The sequence below is a fragment of the Pimephales promelas genome, chromosome 25, assembly GCF_988280905.1.
Source record: "Pimephales promelas chromosome 25, fPimPro1.hap1.1, whole genome shotgun sequence".
Taxonomy (NCBI): domain Eukaryota; kingdom Metazoa; phylum Chordata; class Actinopteri; order Cypriniformes; family Leuciscidae; genus Pimephales; species Pimephales promelas.
This window is the reverse complement of record NC_142793.1, coordinates 23,142,314-23,167,313: the sequence shown is the minus strand read 5'-3', so window position 1 is coordinate 23,167,313 and position 25,000 is coordinate 23,142,314. Positions and strand designations below refer to the sequence as shown.

The 25,000-nt window shown below is 36.7% G+C and overlaps 1 protein-coding gene across 1 annotated transcript in view; it reads right to left on the bottom strand.

Moving 5' to 3' along the window:
* The window catches only part of gse1a (Gse1 coiled-coil protein a), a 34,762-nt gene that overhangs the window by 8,952 nt on the left and 810 nt on the right, over positions 1-25,000 (bottom strand). The window contains exons 2-9 of the mRNA XM_039648091.2: positions 15,353-15,523; positions 8,983-9,164; positions 6,236-6,399; positions 5,939-6,139; positions 4,464-4,631; positions 3,047-3,363; positions 936-1,230; positions 371-831 (exon numbers count right to left, since the gene is read on the bottom strand). Of these exons, the coding sequence (XP_039504025.2) occupies positions 371-831; positions 936-1,230; positions 3,047-3,363; positions 4,464-4,631; positions 5,939-6,139; positions 6,236-6,399; positions 8,983-9,164; positions 15,353-15,521 (1,957 nt within the window). The 5' untranslated portion in view covers positions 15,522-15,523. The remainder of the gene's footprint in view (positions 1-370; positions 832-935; positions 1,231-3,046; positions 3,364-4,463; positions 4,632-5,938; positions 6,140-6,235; positions 6,400-8,982; positions 9,165-15,352; positions 15,524-25,000) is intronic.

Here is a 25,000-nt window from a genome sequence, read left to right as displayed (position 1 = left end):
GCTAATGAAGCCTATTGGCTACAATAGACTCCCATAGTTTACAGCATTAGTTAAGAGATTTGATTTCCTTGAGAAAATTTGCCATTTATTGTAACTGATATCCAAAATAATCGATATTGAATCGAATCAAATCGAAATTGAATCGAATTGCAAGCTTGTGAATCGAAATCGAATCGAATTGTGAAATTTGTCTCAATACCCAGCCCTAATAGATAGATAGATAGATAGATAGGCACACAGAGATAGATAGATAGATAGATAGATAGATAGATAGATAGATAGATAGATAGATAGATAGATAGATAGATAGATAGATAGATAGATAGATAGATAGATTTTCTGATATTTTGAAATTTTCTGCACTTCCTACCTTTCTCTCTGGCTTCCCTGCGTTTCTTCTCCTCCAGGTCTAGTTTGCTGAGGAGCCTCCTGTGCTCCTGCAGAGCCTGATCGAACACCATCATGGGGTCCGTCCTCTCCGGAGCCCCAGACTGGCTGAAGACCCTCTGCTGGTTCAGGAAGATCCGCGGGGATTTCTCCAGATCCGGCAGGTATTTCCCAGACTCCGGGAGGCTGTTCCCCCGCATGGAAGAGGGCCTGATGTACTCTTCCAGAGCTTTCGGTCTGGTGTGGCCTGAGAAAGGATGGATGTGGGGCAGAGGCCGGTCTGAGGGCGAGTTGAGGAGGGAGACGGGGTTCCAGAGACTGCTGGGAGTGGATGAGGAGGGGTGATGGTCCCGAGGAACAGCTTTAGGGGTGATGAGAGGAGGTGGCGCCCCCAAGGGTTGAGATAAGTCTCTGACACTCACATCATTACGGTGTGAGCTGTACCTGAAACAGGAGAAAACATTTCTAGAGTGCGCCAGAAGAGGGCAGTGTGATAACATACACCGCCTGCAGTGTTTTATAGGAGATCCCCTTCATCTGTGACCCACCTGTGTCTCTCTCTCTGTGGTTCCACTGGTTCTGCGCTCCGACCACTATCCTGGTGCTTCTCCTGCTGGTGAAACTCCGCTTTCTCCACCTTCAGCGCTGCTCTCTGTCTGGCAAGCCATCGGTCGTCCTCCTCCTGCCACTGGAGCATCATGGGAGTCCCCATGGGCCGGTGGCTTTTCCCAAACTGGAGGCTTGAGGAGAGGCCGAGGCCTGAGGTGGAGAGCGAGGAATGACCTCCTGAGGACGAGTACGGGCCAGACTGTGGCGCGAGCAGCGACGCTTCTTTGGTTTTGTCTGTATTGAGAGACCAGAGATGCGTAGATGAATTAAACATGTTCTTTTCAAAGTGAAGCAACTGTAAATATTTCATTAATATCTACTAAATATACTAGAAGGACCAAAAATGGGAACGTCATCCAATTTATAGTAATAGCAAGGAACAGCTTTTGTCTTCAGAAACAATCTTGTTTTGAATATTTGATTTGAGCTTTTTATTTGTATTTTGTTGTATTTTTATTATTTGTTATTTTATTTCTATTTATCTTTAATTATATTTTTATTTAATTATTTTAACTCATTTTAGTAATTTAGCTTAAACTCCTTTATTTCAGTTTGCTTCCTTGGCAACTTATTTTTCATTTAAAAAATATTTGTATTTATCTTCATTTTATATTTTTAATGTATTGTTTTTAGTCATTTTAGTACTTAAAATGTTTCTAATTTCCATTTCATTTTTTGTTTCTTTTTAAAAAATATTTGTGTTTAGCTTTACAAATACTAAAATAAAAAAATTAATTAAAGCTAAATAGAAATATTTTTAAAACAAGGCAAGTTGGCATACTATAATTACTCACACTAAACCTGAAATAAAAATAAATTAATTTTAGTACTTCAACTTAAGCTTATTTGATTCAGTTAGGCAACTAACAACTTATTTTATTTTTAAGGTTGGTCAACTTTTTGTTATTTGTATTAGTTTTAAAATATTTCTATTTAGCTTACATTTATTTTATTTCAGTTTTAGTCATGTTAGTACTTCATCTTATTTCAGTTAGCTGCCAACATTTCTAATTTCCATTTTAAGTTTTTAAATTTTTAGTTTCTTTTTAAAAATATGTCTTTACTAAAACATAAACTGAAATAAAAATAAATAAAATAAATAAAATAATAAAATAAGTTGTAAATTTGAAAATTGGAAATAAACAAACTTAAAGAACTAAAATTGCTATAATTAAAACTGGTTGAACTATGGTTGAACTATTAAAATAAGTTCTCGTTCACGTCTTATTGTGCTTAAACTGTCAAAAACACACAACGTTCACATAAACACAGTCGGTTATGTCTGTGAACGTAAACAGCGGGGAAAGAAATCACATGTTTATTAGATCTGTGTATTAAAGTGAAAGCAGCGTAATATACAGTACCTACATGCTATATATACTGTTAAAATGAATCAAACAACTAAAGAAACAGAAAATCACTCACTCAAATCATTCACTAATAAGAATAAAATTTCTTATTAAAACTTGAACGCTGCCGTTAAATGCTCTGGCGAGTGGATAAACATGGCGGACTGAGTTTATGCTAATAGGCCAGAGTCAGTCAGCATTTGTGAAAGTGCAAACGGCTTATTCCGAGACGCTACTTATGATTTATGGGGAGGTGGATTTTTTATCATTATTGGGTGGGTTGTGTGCACACTTCCGTCACACATTTATGTTCAAAACACCATGTAAAAGTGAATTTAGCATAATAGTTAAAATTTGTTAAAGGGATAGTAAGGGATAGCAGTAGAGTTTCTTGATTATTACGCAGGAATGAGAGTAGAGTTCCTAGTCATATCAGCCTAGAAAATCACAACATCTATATTAGGAGAAATATCGAAACTCTTTGATAATTTTTTTGGGGAGAAATGCTATTGGTCTTGTTCACTTCAATGATGTATGCTAAGCTATGCTAAAAGTGGTACCGCCAGAACCGGAGATCGGCTGAATGGATTCAAAAGCGGTAAAGGTCAACAGTTTGACTCTGGGGGAGTTGTAAAATGAGCCCATTTCCCCAAAAAAGTGGCGTATCCCTTTAATAGTGTGTTGTTGGATCAGGGCTGTACCCGTTCTGTTAGCAGCGAGTCTGTCCTCGAGCTTGGCTCTTTCCTTCATGTGCTGCCGGTGTGCGTACGGATGAGAGATCAAGTGTTGGTTCGCCAGCGGCTCGTGGCTCAGGTGGCGTTTCTCCATGGCCTTGACCGCCTGGATCTCTCTCCCTCTCTCCTTCTTTATCTCCACCTCTCGTTCCTTCTCTCGTTCTCTGTCCTTCTCTCTCCGCACCTCCTGTTCCCAATGCCTTTCTCGTTCGATTTCACGCGCTCTCTCTTTCTCTCGTTCTCGTTCCCTCTCCTGCTGGCGAAGTTCCTCTTCCATCTGCAGCCTGTGGAGGGTCGAAACACACACACACACAAATGGTGTGAGATGCAACACTCTCAACAGGAACAAGAAGAATAGAGTCCGCAGGAACACAGGAGAGTGTTGATGATGTTTGGAGAAGATGGCGAAAGCGTGTGTGTGTGTGTCAAGGTGACATGTGAGTGTGATATATATGGGAGAATGTCTTATGCTGATGACGGAAAGATCGTGTGTTTACACGCAAACACCTGCAAAAGAGTTTAACGTTATGCAAATGAGCATCCCTGTGACATGGCAATTGCCAATGGGAGTGCGTTCACCTGATTTGCATATATAATAGAGCATATATAACTATGTTTATTTATCAAATATTTATTTTATTCATTTAATATTATAATAAATAATATTTCAATACATAGCTCGCCCTGTAACCATTATAATTATTAATTCCATCTTGTATATTACATGTAATCAAATTTAAATGATCTATATAATTATCAAAATTAATCAATTTGAAAATAAATAAAAAAAGCTATAAATATAGAATAAAATATATTATTTTTATTAGAAGGTAGTGCCATATTTAAAACCGCCAATTAGATTTAGTGAGAGAGTGGAAAAAGGTATTATGTATTATGCAGTAAACATACCCATGAATGTATTCAAAATGTTAAAATATTAAATAATTATATGTAATTAGTTTCATTTAATTAATCTACGTGGATACATTTTTTTTTATCGGGTATTGTTTAACATTCATGTATAAGGTTTTGATCCACTTCAAATGTTGACTACTGTAAATATAATATATAACAAGAAAATAACATTTTATTAATATAAAATAAAATTAAATATATAATTTAACATTTTAATGTTATTTATTTTGTTATGTTATTTTAATTAGGTATTACATTAAATATAAACAAATTCATATTACATCAAATTTTTTACTTAATAAAGAGATGCATAAAAGGTTAATAAAATGACCAACAAAACAAAGTCTGAATGAAATCCGGAGAAATTTCACTACAACGCCAATTGCCTTGCAACCACTTTAATTATAAATTCAATCTTGGACATCCATTGTATGTGATGTGTGCGTCAGTGGTGTGTGTGTGTGTGTACCTCTCAGAGTGCAGTGCTGACAGGGACTGGTGTGTGAGGTCAGGAGGGTAAAAGACGCCCTGCATGGGCAGGTGGACAGCAGACGGGTGCAGGGTCGGCAGGGCGCCCCCCTCTGGAAGCGGGTAGTAATGCGAGCGCAGGGCCGGCAGACTGTAGAAGTCCTCCATCCTGATCACACACACACATAGAGCAGAGAATTACAGCCTCTAGAAATAACCCGCTTCTTCATTAACCTCTGTTCTCTGGCCCTCCGACATCAACATCACTGCCTATTTCTGTCTCACCTCCCGCAAAGAGATGTGCTGATGGGCTTATTTATAACGGAGGACAAAAAGATCTAATCTAGCGACGTCAGAACCATGAGAACATTAACAAATCATTGCCTAATTTTACATATCAATGTCTATTTAGTATTTAGCGTTCAGATTTACACCAAAAATCATCAACTTAATAGGTTCAGTGGAAAATGGTAACATGTATATATACAATTTATATATATATATATATATATATATATACACACACAATATATACAATATATATATATATTTATATATATATTACTTATTATATCAAATAAAAGTTGCAAAAACAGCCTCTTTAATTGGTGTAAAATTATCATATATATGTAGTATAAATATATGCATAACAATTATGGTAACTAATTAAATATTGAATAATTATATGCAATTTATTTCATTAAATGGTTATACAAAATGATATACAATTATTAAAATACATCATAAAATGTAATTAGTGAAAATGTGTGTGATGTAGAATAAATATATACATTTTATTTTAGTTAATAAAAGGTATATAAAAAAAATAGACTATTTAATTCTTAGGTTTAGTGACAAGGGTTGAAAATAGTATATATTATACAGTATAGATATATTAGTGTAATTAAGTATAATATTAAAACAAATTCAATAATGAATAATAACAAAATGAATCATAATTTAATAAAAGATAATACATAATAAAACTGTATAATGAATATAATATATTTATCATATTTATATTGATGTTTACATTACAATACTATTTTAATAAATGTTTATTATTTATTATTATTATTATAGGGAAATATTACAGTTTTAAGGTATTTTTTTGGTAAAGGACTGAACATACAAAAAGAACAGACCAATATTTTTCACCATTCAGCATCAGCAAACGATAAAAATAAATAAATAAAATAAAGCGACTGGTAACCAAACATTTGAATCATCTATCACTAACTATCAGAGGACAAATACAAATATAGTTTCATTAAAAATATTGTAATTTGTGTTTTGAAGATGAACAAAAGTCTTACGGGTTTGGAACGACATAAGGGCGAGTAAATGAATTGAACTATCCCTTTAAGACCAATTTTTTTTTTTAAAAACGTGCTCAACATGTTTTTAGGTTTTTCGAAGGTCTAATACAGGAAGGTACTATATATTCAAAAGAACCACCAGAACTACACCACACACCTGTATGAAGCAAGCGAGGGATGGGGCAAATATCCTGAGTGAAAGTACGCGAGAGTGTCGGGTGTGGTTCCTGAGCTGAGCCCTAGAGGGAGCAAAGGCATGCGCAACTCTTCAGCGGAGGCGTACGGGCGAAAGCCATCGCGGAGATACTCCTCCTGCGGAGCTCCTGCTAGCAGCATGTTAGGAACCTGCCGGGACAGGCTGAGAGAGGAAGAGAACAGCAAATGAGGAAAAAACACTATATATATATAAACGCTGTGAGATGAGCCGGCGTGTGAGAACGCGTGAGGTACTGACTGAGCTTGAAGACGAGGGTCTTGAATGAGAGCACTGGGGGTCATGCTGAACGGGTGAGCTGGACCCAGGTATGGAGGGAGAGAGAGGGAGCTCTTCTCCTGGCCGGGTAAAGGACGATCTGGAGCCAAACGCTCCTGGCCGGACACTCTCAATGATGCATCGGCCTAAATGGGGGAAAACATTCATGGTTAGGGCATCGTGGGAATGTTTTTGCCGCTATAATAATACCACTGAACACAAAAATTTGTTTATATCATATATTGTTATGTCATATTACGTTAATTATATCATTTTATGCATATTTATGCTTCATAATGTAAAGGTATATATGACCATTTACCACCCTCTCACTGAACATAAGAATGAAATTGGTTTTGAAGGCTGGTTTTGCTGCTGCTATACATTTTATTAAATATATAATTCCCTATAGTGAGTAAGTGAGCGAGTGAGAGCGAGAGAGAGAGTGAGCGAGTGAGAGAAAAAGAGAGAGTGTGAGTGAGTGAGAGTGAGTGAGTGTGAGAGAGTGAGCGAGTGAGTGAGAGAGAGAGAGAGTGTGAGTGAATGAGTGAGTACTGTTCACTCAGAGTAAGTGAGAGTGAGTGAGTGTGTGTGAGTGAGTGGTAAGTGAGTGAGAGAATATGCGAGTGAAGTGAGTGAGTGAGTGAGAGCGACAATAAGTGAGTGAACGAGTGAGTAGTAAGTTGGTGGGTGGGTGAGTGAGTGAACGAGTGAGTAGTAAGTTGGTGGGTGAGTGAGTGAGTGAGTGAGTGAGTGAACGAGAGAGTAAGTAGTAAGTTGGTAGGTGAGTGAGTGAGTGAGTGGTAATTTGGTGGGTGAGTGAGTGAGTGAGTGAGTGAATGAGTGAGTAGTAAGTTGGTGAGTGAGTGAGTGAACGAGTGAGTAGTAAGTTGGTGGGTGAGTGAGTGAGTGAACGAGTGAGTAGTAAGTTGCTGGGTGAGTGAGTGAGTGAGTGAGTGAGTGAGTGAGTAGTAAGTTGGTGGGTGAGTGAGTGAGTGAGTGAGTGAGTGAGTGAACGAGTGAGTAGTAAGTTGGTGGGTGAGTGAGTGAACGAGTGAGTAGTAAGTTGCTGGGTGAGTGAGTGAGTGAGTAGTAAGTTGGTGGGTGAGTGAGTGAGTGAGTGAGAGAACGAGTGAGTAGTAAGTTGGTGGGTGAGTGAGTGAACGAGTGAGTAGTAAGTTGGTGGGTGAGTGAGTGAACGAGTGAGTAGTAAATTGGTGAGTGAGTGAGTGAGTGCCGTATCGTCTTTGAAAAGAGATTAAACTGAAGTCTGTGCTCTAAAGCATTGAAGATTTACCACAGTTTAGGTTGGAAATTAGATTTTCAGGTCTACGCTCAAAAAGTGACTAAATGGATTATAAATAAAGCGTAAATATAAGTTTAGTATAAAAGAATCCACTAAAAAAACTCATTTTTAAATAAAAAAAACATATATTTAAACTAAAATATAATACATTCATTTCAATGACAAATACCGGTCATTTTTGACCGACGCATGAAGAGCACCAGAGGGTTAAATAAATCATCCAAGGTGATTTACTAAGGTTTGCGCTAGTTCATTTACTGGTATTTGCACCATTATTTACCACCCAAAAAAAACAAGCATGTCTTAAACCAGACGCTAATTTGCACTTCTCATTATTGAAATAATCCGGCTGCGTCCGTGTTCTTTCATTTGTGCGTCCCGGGAAGATCACACGCAGAAATTTACACTCCCATTAAATCTTTTTATGGGATTGAGCTCTCACACTAATTTGCTCTGTTTAGTCAATCTGACTCAATTCAGTTTCAAATAGGTGCCAAATATAGAGTATAGATGAAACAGCAAGCACATGTGTGTGTGGTCGAGAGACAAGCATGGCTTAAAGCTGAGTCCAAAGCATTGGTCCCTCCATCCATCCTCTCTCTCTCTCTCTCTCTCTCTCTCTCTCTCTCCCTCCAGGCAGAGCTACAGAAGACTCTTTGTGTAAACAGAGAGAGGGTAGTTTGATCAGGGGAAAGTGTCTATTGTCTCTCCTGATGTCCCCTGACTGCAGTGCTAAATAAACTCAAAGCCACACAGAACGAGAGCTGAACAAACCATCCATCCGAATCCACACACACACACACACACACACACATTCTGGCATGATCTTGCGGTCGCGCCTGAGAGTCACCGAAATAATAGACATGCAGGACACCCACAGATCAACCCATTTGCACTAATCCAGCCCAATTTAAACCCTGCGACCCCATCAGGATCTCAATCCCTCTTCAGAGCAAGACCTGCGGTCAAGCCCTCCTGACCACACACACATAATACCAGCCCTGAGGACCGAGAGGCCTGGAGAGATGTTTCGCTTTGTATTGATTGGCAAAGATGAAGGAAAAGGGAAAGAAAAGTCTCAGTCGTGACCATACGGTTTTCATTTTCGCAAACCAAATGAATGACCTCACACATGGCGGACTAGTCGCAACTCTTTTGTGCTCATGTCAGACAACAGTTTATTTGAAAGGAAATAAAAAAATAAGGGAATAAAGCACAAAACTTAAATTCCAAGATTTTAGGACACCTGAACATCTCGGAAGATTTAAATATGCATGACTGACTTTTTTCGTCAAAATAAAACGGACTTGCTCTTTCTCTTTGCACTTGTAACGATGTAAAATCAAATAATGCACAATAACTGTTTGTATTGTCAACTTTTAGGAACACACTAGCATATATAAAGCTCATTTTATCTTCATACCTGACGGGCTTCAGACCTCCAAAACCCATTGACTGTTTTAGTTGGGGCGATGGTGACCACAGGCGGGGTGCCTGTAGGCGGGACCAGGCTGGTACCCATGGCAACTCGCTTAGGCGTACTGACAGGAGAAATGTGATTGGTCACCGGGGAGGAAACATGCGATGACTCGCTACTTATAGAACCTGAAAAAGAAAAGACGGGATGAATTTTGAATTTTGTACAATTTTAGTTTTCAATTGTAGTCTTTTAAGAAGGCATCTGAAATGATAAACTAAGTGCAATGTAGTGTTGTCAAAAACATCGATTTTTCGATACATGGATATTGAAAAATCGGAAACACTTCCAATACTGATTGATTTATATATATATATATATATATATATATATATGTATATATATATTAGGGCTGTCAAACGATTAATCGCAATTAATCGCATCCAAAATAAAAGTCTGTGTTTACATAATATATATGTGTGTAGTGTGTATAATTATTTTATATTTATTTTTTTATATTTAAGAAATATTTTCATGTATATACTGTATATATAATTATATGAAGAGTTCAGATGCAAAAGCCTCTAAATGCCATTTGAAATTTTCTTCTTTAATGATGATTTTTATCAAACTTGTATATTTAAGTTCAGTAATTTCACTTAAATAACAATTAATAGGTAATTATCATTGCCATTTAAGTGAAATTACTGAACTTAAATATACAAGTTTGATAAAAATCATCATTAAAGAAGAAAATTTCAAATGGCATTTAGAGGCTTTTGCATCTGAACTCTTCATATATAATTTATATTATATATATATAAATATTTTATATATAAATAATTTTTTTTTCTTAAATATGCATGCATGTGTGTGTATTTATATATACAAAATAATTATACACAGTGCACCCACATATATTATGTAAACACAGACTTTTATTTTGGATGCGATTAATCGCGATTAATCGTTTGACAGCCCTAATATATATACATATGCATATACATACATATATACACATATAACACACATATACTGTATACATACTATATACATACATACATACTCATGACCACACATTATATTGATACATTATCGAATATAATTAATTTAATAAATAAATTAGATTTAACAATCCTTAATCTTCCACAGCTCAATGAGCCGTTAGTACATGTGGTAAATATTAATGTTTCTGACTTACAAACGTACGTTTCTGACGAATAACAGCGACGTTCTGCGTCCTCTGAGAGGGACGTATAATAACATCAGAGCCAACAACAGACTATCCAGACTAGTAGAAGAGGCAAAGAAGGGGGGATGTATTTGTACGTGTGTGGATGCCAGACAGAACTAACAACTTGTCAGATGAAGTGAACATACATCATCACGTCCCTGACTGCCAACCTCGCCGCTATCAAAGCCCCGTTGGCCTGTCAGATCAGATGCCAGTTTAAAGAGATAAAGAAACAAACACTGCCATCTCCCTGCGGTAAACACACATGAACACACACTCATTCCTCCAAACCCCCATACAGCGCTTTACTGTGATCAAAGACCATTTGAGTGTGTGTGTGTGTGTGTGTGTGTAATATGCACACATGCATATCTGCGTTGTCTAAGACACTCTAAAATCTAAAACAAAGACATTCTTTGTGTCTCACAACAAGAGAAACTTTACATATAACGTTTCTAAGTCACATTTGATAAAAGCAGCTGCTAAATGAATAAATGTATACAAATATTCAATACACAGCGCTCTGGTATACAGTGTTTAATTCTAATTGGTCAATATCAGCACCGAACAATCAAATATGTTTGTATAATATCGGCTTAATAGTATTTAGTCCATAGTGATTAAACGGCTTTAATTTTTCTCATATCATTCTACAGTCTCTCTATATCAAATCAAATTATATAATTAATTGCTACTAATCTACTGCAGTAAAAACAGCCCTGGAGGACTTTGGTATTTATTTTATGATTATGAACTTTAGCGATTAAACAAAAATGTCACTTGAAACAACAAGACATAATTAAAGACCTGGAGGAGAGAGGAAGACATAAATATGAGAGCTTGATCACTGTAAAAAAATAAAAATAATAATAATAATAATTAAAAAAAAGTTTTTTAAGTACAATCAACTTGGATTTTTAAGTAATGTGAGATTACAAATTTTATTAACATGGTTAATTTAATGTTTTAAATGGAGAAAGTCTGAAAACAGTAGGAATTCCCAGTGTGACCCTCCTGACTGTCCTTTGACCACACGGGAAAGCTATGCTTTTCCTGTTTCTCGTCTCACCGTGTGAAAATGCCTGTTTGATGTTAGAACAGCTGCTACTGTATGTTAATGTCTGAGACCATTTGCCTTGGAAGTTGGAGTTCCAGGGTCACATGCATTACCATTTGCTTTGTTTCAGTGTCTCCACCTTTAGGTAATCCCACCCTCTTTGAAATGTATAAATTAGAATGTAAGGTTCTTTTAAATCAGACTATCCTTGAGATGACTACAGCGACGTAATAAAGAACTTCTGCATGAAAGATACCTCAAGAGTCTCCTGGTCTGTTGCGTGGAAGAATAAAAAACTTCACTACAGTAATTTCAACTTAAATTACATTAAATTAAAAAAAGTTAAATCAATGTAAAAATGTGTTGTCATAACTTACTGATCATAACTTTTTTCATTGCAGATTAAAAATGTATATAATGCATAGATGAATCTTTTAATATTGTAACAGTGTTCTAGTTGCTGGGCAGATTACTCCCTGCATCGCAATCCTGGTTAAATTGGGATTTTAAAAGTGATTAAATCATTAGTTCACATCCATGTATTTATCTATTAGCCAATGGCAACTACAGCAGTGTAATAAGCAGTATAATGTACAGCGAGATACGAGATCTAGTCATCCTTGCGATAATGAACGTCTGACTGTACATGATCCCCTCCATAATATGCACTTCTCGTTGTTTCGATTGCAGCGAGTGTGTGTGAGAAATGACTTTTCCTCATTAAGACAGAAGGCTTGAAAACCACACAAGCACAGAAAAAAAAAACCTATTGCCGCTAAAAGCAGTATCTATATAAGACACCCAACACAAAGAGTAAAGTAGGTCAGCCCTCCTCGGAGCGCTTGTGTCTGCCGGAGAGCTGATAAGAAGTCAATACTCCGGGTTTTGTACTTCTTCACTCCTTTTGTGTTCAATTTTGCTTTACTCTTTAACATACCTGCTAGATTTCTACCTAGAAATCCCTGACAACTAAATGGTTTATACAAAGGGAAGTGCCGCTACTATTGCCAAAAACGTATGGTTAGGGGATTTTATAAGAGAAATAAACTCGTCCTGCACTGTTTATGCTATGGACATATATGATAACTCACATTGTGGACTTCTTGTAGTTCAAATCTACATTTTTTGCTTTGTAAACGATAATACGGGTGGAAAAATACCCAAAACTTACGTTGAAAGTGTGACTAGTGACTAATTGTCTTGTATGTGCACATGTAGTGTATAGTATTTTTCACAACTTTTCCTAGCAGAAAATATAATATTGATGAAATAAAAGACCATTTAAGTATTAAAGTACAGTTTCTTTACACGCTTACTTTAAGTACACTTAAACGTTTGAATTTTAAATAATTGTTTTAGTCATTTAGAAGTATCGATTTGACTTATTTCGATGTAATACTAAAGCACATTAAAAAATTAAGCCTTTTTTTAATTTACGCAATTTGATAAACAGTCAAATTCCATCAAATGAAACGGAATAATTGATTAAGGATTATTCAATTAAACTACTTAATTTGATGGAACTTTGCTATATCAAATTGTGTAAATTAAAAAAAAAAAGATTAATTTTTTGAGTGTGTAAAGTACATGATTAATTTAACTGTTATTCAAGATTACATTTAAAGTTAATGTATTTTATAAAATACAAATATATTTAAGTGCATGGCACATAAGTTTCAATAAAAAAAATACATTTTAGTTTACCATAAATTCTTGTCAAAACATTCAACATAAGCCTTTAACCATATTTCAATAGAGGTAATTAAGAAATTGCACATTCTGATGTACTTAGGATCTCCTTAAATGGGTCAAAGAGGCAATAAGTTCAACTGCATTTAAAATAAATGTAAACTACAATGCATTTTATTTAATTATACATAACATGCAATAACACATTCAATTCACATTTTGCACTTAAGTATATTGGTATATAGATATATTTTTTTATAATAAGTGCTCTTTTTTAAAAGTTTTAACTTATCTAGTTTTACTTTACTCTTTTATACATTTGGCAATATTTTAATTGTTTACAGTCATGCTATCAGTCAAACCCTTGAGGAAACAGAGAAAGTGAGAAAAAGAAAGTGAGAGAAAGTAAGTTGAGAAAATACATGTATTTGGGTTGGTGGTGGGGGGGGGGGGGGGGGGGTCAGTTATGTACTACTACAAGCATCAACAAGAACACATTCACAAAAGCATGTGTGCATATGGAGAAGCACACACACACACACACCAAAAGCCCCAAAGCCACCAAAGCCTTAAACAAAAGACAGCTTTTCCAAACAGGCTTAGCAATCTGAGACAGAGCATTGACTGTCATTGAATTACCCTAGTCAAAGAGTGTATGAATGCATAAAGTGGTGAGCAAAGGCAGAGCAGTATGCACAGTGTGATAAACTCACAGAGACAGCAGTAAAAAGACACTTAGAGAAGGTCTATAGAAATCACTGGCATACAAGCTCTTAACCAATCAATATAATCCCTTTCTCTCTGTCTCGTAGCCTTAGAGAGAAGAATATCATGATCACTCACAATGGATCATGTCGATAAACACATGGCCAAACCACGTATTCTTGAGAAAGCTTTAGACAGTGTTAGATCATTTAGGATGCTTGTTGAACAGCTTGTTTTTCTTCACAGCATAATGCAATTTAATAGCTACTTTCACTTTCAACCCATGTTTGTTTTTTGTTTTTTTGTTTAATTTAAGTTGAAAAAATTGACAGCAACAATTTTGTAGATCTTACACGCCACGCCAAGACAACAGTAGAAAACACTGTCTGAGAACTTGATATTGTATGTAATAAGCATTATCAGACTTTTTGTGTGAGAGTGTGTGTGTGTGTGTTTTTATTTTGGCGTTGACTACAACAATTACACAGACAGATGGGCAGCTGAATGTTGTGCCAGCCATCTGAAATGCTGCAAACCCATATGCAAATATTATTCAAATCTATTCACAATTTGTTGACAGAAAGCACCACCCACACTCATACACACGCTGAGCGAAGAATGGATGTCCATATTACACGCATACATATGGTGGTGTGCTTGTTTACATTCTGCATTAAACGACTTAATGCAACTACGCAAGTGGTAATTACACAACAATGCATAATATACAAGTGTCCATGTAAGTGGTGGATAATGTTGTTAAAAAAAATTAACAAAACAAAACAATCAAAACAAAGCAAAACACACAAAACAATACAAAACAAAAAGCAAAACAACAAACAAAACAAAACATAGCTAAACAAAAAGCAAAACAAAACAAAAAATAGCAAAACAAACCAAACAAAACAGAAAAACAAAAAGCAAAACAAAACAAAAAGCAAAACAAAACAGCAAAAAAAGAAAAATAAACAAAACAAAACATAGCAAAACAAAACGTAGCAAAACAAAAAGCAAAACAACAAACAAAACAAAACATAGCAAAATCAAAAAGCAAAAAAAAAAAAACATAGCAAAACAAACAAAACCAAACATAGAAAAACAAAAAAGCAAAAGAAAACAAAACAAAAAGCAAAAAAAATAGCAAAAAAAGAAAAATAAACAAAACAAAACATAGCAAAACAAAAAGAAACACAAATGAAAACAAAACAAATCAGACAAACCAATCAAAATAGACACAACAAATATAAATAAACCCAGTCACAAAACAAATCAGACAAACAAAACAATGTAAAAAACTAAATGTAAACAAAAGAAAATGAAAACAAATTACAAAACAAATCATACAAACAAAACAAGACAAAACAGAAATAAACAAACTAAATGAAAACATGGTCACAAAAAAAATCAGAAAACAAAACAAATTACAAAAAAACAACAAAAAAACAAAGCTCAAATAAATGAAAGCAAAATCAAAGCAAATCAGGAAAAAAATATATATATCTGCCACGATTCCTCTCTAAATAAACAAAAACTGCTCATGCTTTTAAAAAGACCTACTTTATAGAAACAGCCAAGTTAAGCTCTGCTGAGGGACTACAGGGACATATTGCCTTTTCATCCAGACATCATGTGTGAGATGATAAAGAGAAGAGCGTGAGGACTGATGGGTTCAGAGGAGAGGACACACTCACCTCGTGGCTCTTCGGCCTGCTTGGCGAGCTTGCGGAGGGCGGCAGCGAATCCGGACTGGGACGCCGGGCTCCCGCTGATGGGGGACGGAGCGAGGGGGCTTACAGTGGCCATGGTGCATGGTGCCGCCGAGATCATTCCTAAAGCTGGGGACTTCGGCTCATGGCTCATACCTGCGGGGAGAGAAGGACAGACAAACAGATTCAGAATGAATATTCACAGAGCGTTAAACCCGAACCCAGTCAAAACAGCCTCGAAATTAAGATTGAATTCAAATCGAACCAGTGTGTATGTGTGTGTGTGTGTGTGAAACAGGTTCTATTCAAATAAAAATACATTTCAATAGTTCAATAACAATAAATTACACAAACTGATAATGCTATAAATTTGCATGCGTTGCATGTAATGATTTAGCCCCTGATACATTAAGTGGTTTGGAACTGATCCAAACGCAGCCTGAAATAACCTGAAGAATTCAACTATGACGAGGTCAAACCACCAGTATGCAAATGGTTTTACATTTTATAGTTATTCATTCAGTAGATTATCCCAGTTGTATCCAAAGTGGAATGCTACAACTGAAGCGACTCATTCCTAAAGTGACGGTAACATTAGAAGTGCTGGAAAACAAAGTTCAGAAATTGGCAAGAATAAGTACAACAAGCCACTTCAGAAATGCAGGTTTGACAAAAACAAGACAAACGTGTGTGTGTGTGTGTGTGTGTGTGTTTTAATAACTGAAGGGGAGAATAGAGAATACTTTAGGTGCACTGTAATAAAAAATGTGTTGGGTCACCCGGTATTTGCTACATTTACATTAAGAAGTTTCAAAACCATTATTTAATCTGACTACATTTTTGGACTAAATCCAACACATTTGAAAGTGAATTTTACATGTTAAGTTCCAACTCTAAAGTGTGAGGGTTTTACAGCTTACTTCCTTTGTGTATCTCTCTCTCACACACCTCCAGCTATCACTCACTGCCAGCGTCTCTAGCAGAAACAAACAAACGCGTGCTTTATCGTGATAAACTGTGCTTCACCCCTTGCCCTTCTGCTGAACCGAGCAAAACAATTAATAATGAACTTAGAGCAGTTAGGAGAGCTGGCAGGAGCATCCTCCGCCATCAGACACAACTTCATTACAACTTAATGGAGCCAAACGCATCCAAACACGCAGAGGAACAGAACATAATATGTCCTGTAGTTGAACTGAACAGATTCATCTGGATAATCTTAAATAATGCTGGAATTCAGGCTAAATGGAACATAATAAAAAAAAAATTATAATAATAACTTCAAAATGGTAATGGTCAATTAAGAATCTATCTATCTATCTATCTATCTATCTATCCATCCATCCATCCATCCATCTACCCATCCGTCTATCCATCCATCCATCTACCCATCCATCTACCCATCCATCCATCCATCTACCCATCCATCCATCCATCTACCCATCCGTCTATCCATCCATCCATCCATCCATCCATCTACCCATCCATCCATCCATCTACCCATCCGTCTATCCATCCATCCATCCATCCATCACTGCATCTATCCGCCTATCCGCCTGTCTATAAAAAAAACAAATGGCCCTTTAACAGTTTTCATAGAGACCTAACAACAACAAAAAATAGCACTATAATTCAGACACAATGTAACAATTTGAAAACAAAACAGTGAACTTGTGAACAAAAAAATAAAATAAAAAGGCTAAATAAAATAAAGAAAAAAAAAATAAAACCCCAAACCAAAACAGGTATGGTTAAATGAATTAAGAATCTATCCATCTAATGGATCTTTATATACATTATGCAAAGAGGCTTCATTAAAAGGTGAGCAATGATCCTCATATATAGGATAATAATCAAGCGCAGCATTATAACTGAGACACTATTCTCCCTGCCATTAGGAGAACCGCCATTTCAGTCGCTCTCCAGTCCTGCTAGGGGCTTATCAATCAAATCATCATATCATGTGCTCTTCAAAAACACAGCTGTCTCGCGTCCACTCATTTGCGTGTTACAAACAGACCTCTTCTCTTTATCTCCCTCATTCTCCTTCTCTTGACAAACATTCTCAATAATTCTGCTACTGAACCCATATGCGTACCCCACCCCCTTCCTCTCTTCGCTGCTGCTCACACTTTCCCTCCTGGATAGTGCCAGTCAGAGATAACAGAGAGTCTCTGGTCGCTGTGGAAATGAGAAAAGCCACAGGTATTTTACGACACACACACAGCCCACCCAACACAGACGAGCGGAGAGTGATTTATAAGCAGTAATTTCAAGGAGTGGGAGCGAGATAACATTTATTTCCCCTAGGATGCCTTAAATAAGGTGGCCAAGAGAACTCAACACATGAAAATAGAAAAAACGGCAGCAATTTAAGAAAACACCTTAATCAGTTTGACAACACATGCTCACAATGCAAATAAATACCAAAACGCGCTACAAATACAATGCAACCAAATACAGAATCGTGCTGCAAATACTCACAACGCAACCAAACACAGAAACACACTGCAAATACTCACAACGCAACCAATTACAGAAACACACTGCAAATACTCACAACGCAACCAATTACAGAAACACGCTGCAAATACTCACAACGCAACCAATTACAGAAACACGCTGCAAATACTCACAACGCAACCAAATACAGAAACACACACAGAAACACATTGCAAATACTCACAATGCAACCAATTACAGAAACACGCTGTAAATACTCACAACGCAAATATGGAAATAAATACCGAAACGCGCTACAAATACAATGCAACCAAATACAGAAACACACTGCAAATCCTCACAACGCAACCAAACACAGAAACACACACACAGAAACACATTGCAAATACTCACAACGCAACCAATTACAGAAACAAACTGCAAATACTCATAATAACTAAATACCGGAATGCGCTACAAATAGAATGCAACCAAATACAGAATCGTGCTGCAAATACACACAAGGCACCCAAACACAGAAACACACTGCAACCACAACGCAACCAAATACAGAAACACACACACACAGAAACACACTGCAAATACTCACAATGCAACCAAATACAGAAACACACAGCAAATACTCACAACACAACTAATTACAGAAACAAACTGCAAATACTCACAACGCAACCAATTACAGAAACACACAGCAAATACTCACAATAACTAAATACCGGAATGCGCTACAAATACAATGCAACCAAATACAGAATCGTGCTGCAAATACTCACAATGCAACCAAATACAGAATCGTGCTGCAAATACTCACAACGCAACCAAATACAGAAACACAAACACAGAAACACACTGCAAATACTCGCAACGCAACCAATTACAGAAACACACCGCATATACTCACAACACAACTAATTACAAAAACACACCGCGCCACAACACACAAAAGTATCTATGGCAAGTATATAGGGTACGATTCCACTTTCATATAGATTACCTTTCCAGTTTCCACCACATTGTTTTAGCTGAACCCATAGAGAGAAGCATTTCAATCTCTCACTAAACTATATTTTTGCTCTGACAACACAAAACATTGCTGCTTCATTGCAGTTTTTAGCATGACCTACAACCTTATTAAAGGAGTTAATTAGTCTGGCATGTTTAACAAAATATTCCACACCATTGCACATCCATTCACACAGAGACACCCCTACACCTCAAACTACCACATAAGTGTTTTAATCCCTGATCAAGCAGGATTACTGTAGGCCTGTGGCTTATTAACTTCACACCTTTGAGTATAGTCAGTCACATATACAAACACTGACTAAAATCATCAGATCTCTAGCTTGCCAACCAAGAATGAATGGCCAAACCTTTAAAATGGCTCTCTAAAAGCACCCAAGGCTTGTTATGTGAAGATCTCCTCTCTCTCTCAAAGATGAAATCCTGCTGTGCTGTTTTTCCCAGAGGCTTTAGTTGTGGCAGGTAGAGTCAGCAAAAAACAGTCCCACAGTCTTCTGCTCCCCACTGGCTCTCTAATAAGCTTGTTCATTAAACAGTACAGCCAATGCAAATTGACCCAACCCTTGTCGACATGACCGGCTCATGTAAATTCAATGGGAGAAACAGCAGGGATAAAAGACTGGGTGATGGATGATGTGTCAAAGTGCTTTGTTGGCCACAAATGAACACACTCACACACATGCATGTCCATAATGATGACAGACAAGCATTGATGCATGAGCGACTACAGAGATCTGCTACCCTCGGCATTCATTAAGACTAGATAAAGCACCTCACACACACCTGCCTCCTGCTCATTAACCCATGCGTATGTGCACGTTTCACTGACAATATTAAAAATGGATGAGGAAGACGGTACTGATACTTCCAGAGAGAAATTCACTAATAGGTTTAGACTTCAATAGAGATTGATAACTAGAGAGAATGTTGACCACAATGCCACTGATCACAAAGGGCGTGAAGGTTGAAGACATTAGAGCGATGAGTAAGTCCCGAAACAACTTTACTTGCCATCAATGAAGCCCTTACACTAGCCTTGAATGTCCTTGATTAACTTTGTATTGATTTTCCTGGATCTGTCTGCAGTAATTTACACTTATCCACAACCTGTAGATCTCAAAGCTGATTTAGCACATTTAGGGCTGTATTTTCTTGGGATAACAGGGCTTCCCAAGTTACAGTACTTTGAAAGGCGCGCTCCCAGACCACTGGTGCCCCACAAGGTTCGGTAATTAGTCCCTTAAACTTCTCCATTTAGGCCATATCACTCGGTACTAGCATCCAGTCATGTGGCTTCTCTAATCATTGCTCCCCATTTTGGTCCTATAATTTAGTCTGAATATGTCTTAATAATAAACCACACTAATATTGACTGTATATAAGACTGTATACGTATACATTTTTTTATCGCATTGGCGTTTCGTCCACACGGATCCGGCTTTTTTGAAACCGCTCCCAAAGTGGATAAATCTGAAAACGACACCATTGCGGTTTCGTGTGTACAGCCAATCTGAATATTTTATGAAACTATGATGTCATCACATCACGTGTCTGCTGCGTCACATGCCATATTCGTCTTCTTCTTCTTGGTTTGTATACAGCGCGCAAGGTTATGCACATGCTCAAAGTCTTGTTCTCCGTGTAGTGCATCTCTGTGGCAGAATTACAGCGCCCCATACTGGTCTGGCATATATACTACACCGTTTTCAGTCGGTTTCAGTGGTTTCGTGTGTACGCAGATATTTCTTGAGGCGACGCCGTGTTTACGGACTTTTTTTTTAGAACGAGGAAAACAAATTGGATACTGTAAATATAAATAAATAAATAAATATTGTTGGTTTAACTTAAAAAATTAAGTAACCTGGCTGCCTTAAAAATTTTAAGTTCATTGAAATGGAAAAATTGAGTTAATACAATGAAGGAGATTGATTTAATCATCAGAAACTCAAAATATTATGTTATCTGAACTACATAAATTATTTAAGTTGATTTGACAAAAGAAAAAATGTTGTGATTACAAATCATGAAAATATTTCTTTTACAGTGCAGGGAACGAACCGGCTTCGTGTGGACGTGGCCTAGGTTACTCTTCTTCTAGGTTAATCTTTATCTCTGGTGACGGTCTCCTTGTCGTACCCTCTAGGTGCAAAAAAAAGCAAATTTAAAAAAAAAAAAACAAGCTTTCCCAAGCTTTAGGTTCCTTTACAAGTAATTTTTTTTGCCAACTTAGCCAACAAACAATACTCAGGGTTTGTCAACTCCAGTCCTGGGGACACCACCTCCCAGAAAGTTTTAGATGTCTCACTAATTAAAACTCCAATGGGATATGGGTCCAAAGGACTGTTGTTGACAAACATGTTACTTTATATTATTTACAGAAATTCTATGTTATGCCTCTTTCTAGGTCCCTAAAGTCAATCAAATTTAAGATGCCATTTCTGGCTGGGCAGAATGACTATCACAGGGGGACCCTGGGCACGTGTCTACGGGGGTGACCTGGAGTTAAAGGGATACTCCACTTTTTTTGGAAATAGGCTCATTTTACAACTCCCCCAGAGTTAAACAGTCGAGTTTTACCGTTTTCGAATCCATTCGGCCGATTTTCTGATATTTAGAAGAATATCAGTAGCCAGACAGTTTCTGGTCTCATTGACTTCCAGTATATATTTTTTTCCTACTATGGAATTCAATGAGACCAGAAACCGTCTGGTTACTGATTTTCTTCTAAATATCAGAAAATCGGCTGAATGGATTCGAAAACGGTAAAACTCAACTGTTTAACTCGTGGGGAGTTGTAAAATGAGCCTATTTCCAAAAAAAAGTGGAGTATCCCTTTAAGCTTGCACTGTACTTGGGTGCCTGATGTTCAGGTCAGACTCTCTGAGGGGCCTTAGTCTCTGTATGCAACAAAGTGCCCACAGGCCCTAGTGGTCGGTTAGCACTGTATTCACTGAGGGTCCCGATGTTAAGCAAATTTTGGTAGTCTGAGGTTTTGGAGGTCCTTGAATGTAAATTGTTTAACACAGCACACACACCCCATGGATAAGCTACTTCAACTCTCCTAGTGTTTCCAAACCTTGGTCATGGTCGGAGTACCTTCCCCACGGCACATTTTGTAAGTTTTCCTAAAAAAACACTGAACCTAGAAACTTGAGACACACCTTTTCAGGTTTCTCCTCTTAAACTTTTTAAGCTCACACCCAAGATATTTTAAATATATGTACATACAACAAACAAAACCACAGACTTTCTACTAGCATACTTCAAATTCCTTCTTTAACATTATGTTCCTATCCATCGTCAATGCAATTTGTTGACTCATTTGAAAACTCAAGATGATTCATCTTTAGACCCCTGAGCATAGATATATATATATATACACACACAACTGTTGTAGCATTTGCAGGTCTTTATAATCAAGGCTCTTGTGGTATAACCTTAGCACTTGACCCATATCCTCAGCCTCCTGTTCTGGTAATTATACATTTCTTGTTAGTCATTTTGAAAGGGTTATGAACATAAATCAAGCATTACAGGCAGTAGTAGTACACTTTCACCTTGTTTTAAAAGGAAAAGCAAATGAGAATGTGAGTAATCTTTAGGTTTTACTTGACTTCTCTACACACAGAACCACATCAAACATGCAAGGTACTGTACCTCAAAGTTACCACATTAAACTACATAATGCTTCAGATACAGTACAGAACTCTAGTTCTCTCAAATGCACAAAGTACACATTTTATTCAAAGAAATGATATGACAAAGAAGGGTTTTGCACTGTCAAAAGAATTAATGCATTAATTTCCAAGAGATCCAAATCAGCTTCAAACAATGAGCTCAGACGTTTGTGACTTTTAAAAATGACGCTCAACAGAATGAAGAAGTTATAAAGTTTACACTTACTGGAGCTTACAGTAAATACTCTTAGCAGTTGAACCCACAGCATTGTGTGTGATTGAGCAGCAGGAAATGTCTAGCAAAAAAGTGAAAGCTTTTGTTACAACCTACGCTGTCCCATCTGAAGGGATGCTTGGCATCTGTAAGCCCCTAAAACTGCTGACAGACATCAAAGTATGCTGGGTAAGTGCTTATGCTTTGGGAATATGCCCACTGTCACTATGTACGCAGTGCTGATTGGTCATTTTGAATATATAGGGTTTCTGAGGTCAAATATAGGATACAAAAGATGGTGTTCCTCTTGTATTTTCCTGTCTTGGACAACTAGAGGCATATGTTTTTGGTCATTAAGTCAGGCTTTTGACCACTGTCTCTCCCCCTCGTATCTGTGTCATAGCATCTTATTTCATGTGGTTATTTTAAGGCCACATTAACTTTCTGTTCAGACTCTTTTAAAGGGTTAGTTCACCCAAAAACTGGATATTTTAATGATACATCACTTCACTTCACTTCAGAAGGCCTTTATTAACCCCCTGGAGCAGAATGGGTTACTTTTATGATGGATGGATGCACTTTTTTTGGGCTTCAAAAACTTGAAAAGCTTGGAAGAGCCAGGATTTTTTTTTAATATAATATAATATAACTCTCATTATGTTTGGCTGAAAGAAAATAGTCATATACTGTACGCCTGGGATGGCTAAAAGGTTATACATTTATGAGTTAATTTTCATTTAATAATTCGGGCAGATTTTTTTCTCAAGTTTTAAGATGCCAACATTATTTTTAATAGTTTTAACACTCTCCTGTCACTTCAGCCCGACAGACATGTCCAAAATGAGGACCACTGTAGTGCAAACACCCGACGTGTGTGTATATAGCAGCTGACAAACATCAGTTAAAGGAGCAACAGAAATCTGAGCTAATCCCGATACAGTCCGTCTCTGAGGGTTTAACCCCGCTGACTACACACACACACACTTGGCACAAGGTTTTTCATTTTATAATCCATCCACAACACCCTGTTAATCAATCGGAAAACCAGAGATTATCAAAAACATACTGAAACACAAAACCAAGCTGCTGAAGTTGCCATGTAGCCTTGCATTTCACAATAAAGTGTAGATTTTAAGTCATAGTACATTAAATAACAAAAAAATATATACTTATATACTAAATATACCATTTTTTTTTAAATAAATAAAAAATTGCCCAACAGAAAAATGACAATTTGCTTATCTTCCTCGGATAAAGGTGATTGCTAAATATATAATATAATATAATATAATTTTAAATGCACATAGTTTACACCTGTTTGTTTACCCATCCTACAACAAGACATTGTCAGGCAAATTGCTTACGAAGAACAAATGATCGACCAGTCAAATCAGCATTCAAGAACATAAAAATATCTGTTTTCAAGCGGGTTAATGAGTAAATATGAGTCTGGTGGAGTCAGATGGTCAATGAGGAGTTTCTTTCTTTATAGCAGCACGTCTGCTAACCCCCCACCCCCCACCACACACACACACACACACACAGATCCTCTACCATGATACACTAACAATCTAACTATTAGTGTAGTATTGTACCACAAAACAATCTTTTACTTTTACAATATTATACTTACATTGTGCTTTTGCATTAGCATATTTTAAAGCAGTGACATTAGAAGTTGTTTTTCTATTTGATCTTAAATTGCAATTGTTAATGACTTAATGAAGCCTTAATGTGTGGTTTGTGAGCATGTAATTACTGTAACTTTGCATTTAACAACTACTCCTCATAACACCCAACTCGTCCAGTCTTTCCAGTTTAACAAAAAAACTACAAGTTGTATTTCAGCTTCGCACCTAATCAAATAAAACCTCAGCCATTAGTTATTTAAAAATGATCTTTCAGTTTGACTGGATAATCCAGCTCACATTCTGTCTGTTAACACATAGGTATATATAGACAGGTTGCTGGGTAAATAAGACTTTCCACGGTACACTGACATTTATTTGACCACATGAAAAGCCAGAAGAGGAAACAAGAGACTTCAAAAACTTCACATCTATGTGTGTGAAACACACAGGATGTGACCAAACCAACAGTTACTGGTTTAATTGGACGATAATGATATTTGCAAAGTTGGATACTATTTCTTTCTGAAACACTTATTTTACGCAAAATTCATAAAAATTATTATTATTCATAGACAAGACTGATTGTAAATTTCAAAAACAGCAGATTAATCAGGCTAGCCTATCC